Genomic DNA, 7,061 nt, shown 5'->3' on the forward strand with positions numbered 1-7,061 from the left:
AAGAGTCAAGAGAGTGTGGGTCTGTTGGAAAGATAAATTTTCCATTTCCAGTCGTGCTCTAATCTCAAATTTGCATCTTTCAAAAAGGTCGTAGCATTGTCAAGTCCAGTGTAAAATGCCGTCTATTCATTCAATTAAAATCCAAAACACTAAAATAATACTGTTTTATACGTCTTTCATACACTCTGAAGGACGTTGAGGAGCAAAGTAGGAGGGAGACTTGCCCTACAATTAACAAGCTTGAATACAAAATTCCATTACTATACATTCAAACCTTGCAATAAAAAATGTATTTATTAGAGCAGTTTCTGCCAGTAAGCACTATACCGTAAGAGTTCTGTTTCTGGGGATGGACAAGTGCGCGCAGTTCTGTGCCCCATTCACGTTTTCAGGCCCTGTGAACCGAATCACGAAACTGTACAAGCAAAATTCAAACACTTCAGCAGTCCGATATTTCAAGCTGTAAGGCCATGATTCGTCTGTTTAATATAAATAAATAGATGTAATCGTCCACTTTAAGGATTTTTTTCAAATTGTGTGTCGTGTTTCGCAGACACAGAAAATCGTCATCAGGTTCAACATGTACAGGATGTAAGTCATGTAAGTGATTTTTTGAATATCATGTCACATAAAGTCAAACAAAAGATGCAGTGTTGGAATATTTATTTATTATTCCAATTTTGAAATAAGGAAAGTAATGTAAAGCAACGCATATTGCCAAAACCACCCTTTTTTGTTGCTTGCTAATGGCATTATGCACCATTTTAAATTTACAGTGGTTGTTCTTCACAAAGGGGGAAACTAGAACTTAGAGTGTCGTCATCCGTATTAAAATAAGTACTCGCTGGTGGTGTTTGAACATACATGGTCAATATATGGTTTTCAGGATATGCATTAATGTTTTGAATTGTCCACATAGAAAGATCAAACGCAGCTTTGGATGTGCACCAACGAAATCCGTTGTTTGCTGTTCCTTTCCTGGTAGCTGAAGTCCACATTTTAATCGGCTTAGTTCGGCCTCCTTATCAGAAAATTATATAATTATTCTTATTAACATATTATTTCACAATACCTAAAGGTGACGCAACAATGCAGTTCAATTCTTCGACTGTTTCTAGGGAAACGATGTTTAAGCCATACTTGCAACACCAAGTTGCAGATTTCCGATATGGAGCCTATTAATCGTGTTATATAAAAAAATAAGTTGAAGGAAGTTGTAATTATTACAACTATGTTCCCTAAGAGATAGCGTTTGCCACAAATATATATTATCGAAGCATCATCTGGTGCTGAAAGCAATTAAACAAATTATTTCATCAATTAAGCGTCTCAATTTAATTTTTACTGCTGTTAGAGAGAAACATATTTCTGTAATAAGGCTGCAGAAAAATTGAAATGAATTTTAATTTATTAAATGAAAATATTTTCACACCTCCACAGCACAATCATAATCAGTTGCACATTCGCCTAGAGCTGGTTGCAATGGAGATTTTTCCTGGAATACCAATTTCAGATGAAACAAGATTTTTACGACACACTTACTGCAGTTATGTTCAATTCCACGACCTTGATTGCATTCGCAACCAGATTTGGGGCTTTCTCCTGTCCGCACTGATAAGCTAAAGCCGCCGTGTCACACTCGTCCATTCCCTCTGTGAATCAAATTAAATAGATCCACAGTTATTAAAAAAAAAAATACTTAAGCCAGAGCACTCGTCCACAGCTTTGAGATCGCTCATCAGCTGCTCGTTGTTGTTCGGCGACAAAGTCTCTGCCAATTTTATTAGCTGTTCGTCAACAACTCGACCGTTCAGGATCTAATTCGTCAAATTTTAATTGATTTTTGTGACATTTTAATAAATTAAAATTACTATTCCTCCACTCTCGCCCAAGCATTTTAAAAAGCACTGTGATAATTTTAAATAAAATTTAGCGCAGAGTTGCAACGCACAATACAATAACCTTTATCTTAACGTCGAACTTGGTACTGTTAAAAATATTTTCTTGTTCAACTGTTTAAATGTTACAATAATAAAATAAAAACAGCACAACATAATTATTTAATACCATCAGATATGTTGTAATTCGAGGCACACTCGTCTTTGATTGCTTTTCCTCCACTAGTCGAGTTGCTCGTGTCTCTAACCTTAGAAAATATTTGTTTAAAATGGTTTGGGGAAGGCTATGAAATTAATACTTCGCAAATAAATGGCAGATTTGAGGTGCAATCCGCAGTCGAAAGAGTTGCGTTTGTGCTTCTGACATCAACAGCAATGCAGTTTTTGCCACTGTGAGGTTCGCCACGCGCCCAAATCGGCCCTCGGACCAGTTTGTTTGCAGCGCACCATCCGAACGCGCCGGGGCAGCCGTTATCTGTTCCTGAAGTCCAATATTTTCCGGACAGAGTTTCCTGGTCATATCCTACAATTTATATTTGAGTAGAGATGGGAGAGGATGAATAATTTGAACCTATTATTTGAGACAAAACACTGTATTTATACTCCATGTCGACACTTAAAAGCTTCATCCCGAGCGCACAACAAGTCGCGACCGCTTCAGCCCACTGCAGTTAAAATTAATTTAGTATTTCACACAATTTATCAACAAAATTAAAAAATAATACCGTTTTACTAGCATTGCCGAACATGAAAATCCGATAATTCATACTTTTCCAAGACCCATATTGAGGAGGATCTGTTTAATAAATGCGTTAAACCAGAACATATAGGATATGACCTGATTTTGAAAATGTACGGATGGTTCGTTTATACGCACTTGCTAGAAATTTAGAAACTTTGTCGCGTGCCAACGAGAACAATGAGTCCTTGAAGAGTCAATTTAAACTTAGTAAATTTTTGGTTAACAATATTTACATTTTTGCTGCATTTGGCACTGGGACAGGTTGGAGTAGAGCAAGGTGGGGCTGGAGTTGGTTGGCCCTGTTAATCATAATAAAAACCTTTTTTCAATTTAATTAAAACACAGACCTTGCATGATAAAATAAATGTGTTACTGCAGCTCTTTTGAGTCAGCTCGGTTGTATTTTTATTTTTGGGAACAGACAAGTGCACGCAATTCATAGAAAATAAATTATTGGGGTGTCCAATAGCCCACATTGGGATGGCGTTGGTGAAAGTTCCAGGAGTGTTGTACAAACACCACTGAAAGGTATTATTGGAGAAAATCTGGCGCGCTGACGTCCAGTAGTTGAAGTTGTAAGGCCACTCTTCATCTGATTTATCTTTCATAATTCAAGAATGGCGTAAGAAATTTAATTTATCACATTGCGTAATATTTTTAAAACAGTTGAATTTCTCCAAAGTTTCAAACGCTACTGGTTTCATTCCAATGCTGCAGCACCTCTTCACGTTAGTTTCCCATGTCACCTGATTTGTAAATTAAAAAACTATGTGTTTGAATTGTGATCCTAAAATACAATTGATTTTCCAAAAAGGTACAGCTCTCCGCAGATTTCCCTCCAGGCACCATACTTTTGTGCATCTATATATGGAATTAATTAAATCTAAAGTTAAAATAAAACTCAAAACTGGTACCTATAAGATTCGCACTAGCGTCAAAAAGAGACGCATTTCTAGCGCAAGTTAAATCCGAACAGTTATACAAGGACTATAGTAACAAAAGGCGATATCATTGTTTAACCAATATCGTTACATCAGACAATTTTACGGGCAGAGTAGTGGTTGTCGGTGCAGATTTGGTACTAATTGTACTAGTTTGAGTAGTTGACGGGGACATTAATGTTGAGCCACCACTCAAAAAGTTGCTATTCGATAAGGTGCCTGTAGAGGTGACAGTGGTTGAACTGGTTTGCGCCAAAACAGTCGTCTGCGTCAAAGCGGCATTTCTCAATGAAGTGCTTGTCAAGACTTTATTAGGCAATAGGGTGTTTGTCGAGGTAGTTGTTTTCGAAGCATCATTTGTAGAGCCTTTTAAGGGAAATTTTTAAATTAAAGTTAAAACGGATGAAATGTCTTTTCGACTGGTGTAAACCATTCGACCATTGTAAAAAAAGTAAAAAAAACGCCCTACCACTTTTGGGGATTCCAATCGGTGAAGTGGGTGGCGTTGCATCTACAGCAGCAGTAATTTCAGCTTCTGAGCTTGGGGTTCCTCCTCCATTCATTAGATCAGTCGGAAAAACTGTTATTTCAGCTGGCTATATTTAAACATTTTCTTCAATTAATTCCAAATCATAAAATAAAACTGAAAATCATCACAGCCTGTGACTTTGCATCAATTTGTGGGTCTAAATTGACATTTGCAGTGCTCTCAGGTGCTGCTGCAGCATCCGTCTTGGCGTTTTCCATTTTTTCCGTGTTACCTCCAGCAGTCTCGGCTCTGCTTACTCCAAGTGGCAATGTTTTAAAACGACTCGTCAAAGATACAGTCGGTTGTTTAATCAATGTGTGGTTTGCTTTTTTGTGGGACACATTTGTGCAAGACTTACGGCCGCAGCATCTTATAATATAGTTCCGTTTATTGCCTGCAGTTTAACAATGGCTATTAAAAACACTTTGCGCTTTGCTAATTTACTTTACCTCTCAGTTTCTTCATTTCAACCTTTTGAAAACACAGGATTTTATTGACCATTTTGATTTGAGTTTGTTTTCAAAATATATTAATTTTTCTATTTTATAACTGTTAATCAGATTAATTGCATAATCAAGCAGGCCTGTATTATCTGTTTTATTGAAAGGTGAAATGTGACAAAAGAATAACTCCAACTAACCTGTGAGGCGAGATTATCTAAAAGTGCGAGCGCAAAGAACACATAAATTCCCGTCCATAACAAGCTCATTTTGCTACTAAACATCACACGAGTGCTGGTGAAATTGGTTCTGTGCACACAGGAAACGGCCTCGAATGACAAGTTTTGTGTGATTTCACAAGCCTGGGAAAGTTTCAAATGAATTTACACCTGAAATTGCGATGTTCTTTTGCTGAATATATGCTCTCCTCTATGCAGTTATGGGAAATATGCGATATTTAGATATATAAAGTGTTTTTAAAAATATTTTTTATTAAATAGCCAATGAAAACAAAGAAAAATTTATTCTTTTGATACAACATTGGCTCGCATTGTTAAGGCATTGTTCATATTATTTTTTAAAAATATTAAATAAATGATAATTTGTTAAATTTTTTCAGACGGCTAAAATGTTCAATAAAACTATAGTTTCAGCTAGATAAAAGTTAATATTAAAATATTTATACCATCTGTTTGCTCCTCCAATATCTTTCGCATCCTAAAAAACTCAAATCAAATTTTAGTCTGATTTTTCTGCTTGTTATAAATGCTGCAAATTATTTTAATGCTGGTTTTTTCGATATAAAAAGCGTTAAAACTCTGTTTAAAACGACTTTTCTCTTCTTCACACCAGTGTAGGAGCACTTGGGGCAGTAGATTTGATTTCTTTTTCGTACCACATCATCAGGGCCACGCTGATTATGAGAACAACTGAAAAAAAATCGTCTTCAAACTCGGTTAAATTTGATAAACAGACTGTGTGGAAAAAATTAAGAAAGACAAACGCACCCAGGGTAGATCCTTCCAAGATGAGGGTCATCCAGCATTGGGCGTAGGCAACAGCGCCGACAACGAACAACAAATAAGGGAAGCTGACGCATTTCGAAAATAAGAGCCAGTGGGAAACCTTCTTAGCGTCTGCCTATTTTTGGAGACAGTTTAGGTGCGTGCGTTCGCATCGAAAACAAATCGTTGGTGATTTACATTTTTTGCTCCAACGACGAGAAAGAACTGGAAGACGATGCTCACGGCGCATAGCAGCATGAATGCACTTGCTATCACCAATGTTGATGTTTTGCCTGTTGACGCGTAAAATTAGGTTGCGAAATCATCAAGGGGACGCGAATTTTTTACCTTTGGATTTGCTCGCGAAGGTATAATATTCGTAAATGTTGTAAGTGTAGTAAACCTAATCGAAAACAATTAGAAAATAATTTTCAATAAAAATAAATAACTTACTGAGAAAACTGTAGCAATAATAAATGCTGTTAAGCGATTAATCAGACAAGTCGCCTGCATCTTCAGAAATACACCTTAAAGAAAAAAGAGAACTTATTTTTTGAATAACTTTATGCGAAAATATTGCGACGAAAGTTTAAACAGATGTTTGCTCAAGGATATTAAATCTTGCATTGAGGCGATAGTTTGTTTAACGAGATATAAAAACCAAGACAAACAAACAAACAAACAAACTTAAGTCAACAATTTTTCTCTTTGGTCTTTACCTAAAAATCAGTTAGTTCTCCAGTTGAGTTTTTCACTGCAGCACAGTAAAAAATACAAATTCGAATTGGAAATGAAAAGTTTTGTACCAGTGTGATTAAGCACAAGCGTTGCCTCGACGGAGGACGTTTGGTCTGATGGTTGGAGCCAAAAATACACTTCTCTCGATTGCTGTGTGTAGTTAAAAAAGGCGAGTGCAGAGGGTGTATTCAGTGCGCATCATTCGGACGCACCGCGCTCTTTTCTGTCGGCTTTTCATAAAATTATATTTAGTCAGTGCAGCAGCCTCAACACACGGCCGTAAAATTGATATTCGAGGAATCAAAACGGATAAGAGAGATGAATATTACTTCAGAGAAATTTTGTGTGTTGACCATATCGTCCTCGTCCCGATAAAATCGCGCAACGTTCAACAAACACCCAAATTTTTATTGTCGAATTGATTGTTGACCTTTTCTTGCAGCAAGGAAATTATTCGCGTTTGGTTGTTGAAAGTTGCGCAATTTTACCGGGACCAGGATGATATAGTATCTGCGAAAATCTGCAGTTTCTAAGTAACTCTTATTTTTTCCCACATATTTAATTAATTTTAGCTCTGAGTTTGCATTAATAATTACCAATAAAACATTTTTCTCTTTTATATGAGATAAATATAATTTTTATCAGCGGGGACCAGATTCGTGCGACGCGCAGATATGGCGTCTGGCGGAATATGGCTCACGTGAAGCAAGTTTTCTCCAATATTGTGATATAATTTGTGTCTCTTGGATTGTAAAAACAAACTCTTATT

The 7,061-nt window shown here is 36.6% G+C and overlaps 1 protein-coding gene across 1 annotated transcript; it reads right to left on the bottom strand.

Annotated features, from left to right (window-relative positions):
- Positions 1 to 648: 648 nt before the first annotated feature.
- LOC135947017 (uncharacterized) lies at positions 649 to 6,456 on the bottom strand. The gene is given in 28 exon segments (XM_065495572.1): positions 649 to 1,021; positions 1,073 to 1,175; positions 1,228 to 1,289; positions 1,346 to 1,379; positions 1,433 to 1,495; positions 1,543 to 1,652; positions 1,700 to 1,817; positions 1,872 to 1,907; positions 1,963 to 2,012; positions 2,068 to 2,146; positions 2,198 to 2,563; positions 2,624 to 2,694; positions 2,776 to 2,824; positions 2,874 to 2,939; positions 2,988 to 3,232; positions 3,284 to 3,386; positions 3,437 to 3,501; positions 3,555 to 3,627; positions 3,688 to 3,947; positions 4,051 to 4,177; positions 4,239 to 4,504; positions 4,560 to 4,581; positions 4,751 to 5,479; positions 5,558 to 5,690; positions 5,753 to 5,847; positions 5,903 to 5,957; positions 6,008 to 6,081; positions 6,274 to 6,456. Coding segments are annotated over 23 exon segments (2,703 nt in total). The 5' UTR covers positions 4,835 to 5,479; positions 5,558 to 5,690; positions 5,753 to 5,847; positions 5,903 to 5,957; positions 6,008 to 6,081; positions 6,274 to 6,456; the 3' UTR covers positions 649 to 770.
- Between the last annotated feature and the right edge of the window lie 605 nt (positions 6,457 to 7,061).

The sequence above is a fragment of the Cloeon dipterum genome, chromosome X (assembly GCF_949628265.1).
Source record: "Cloeon dipterum chromosome X, ieCloDipt1.1, whole genome shotgun sequence".
NCBI lineage: Eukaryota > Metazoa > Arthropoda > Insecta > Ephemeroptera > Baetidae > Cloeon > Cloeon dipterum.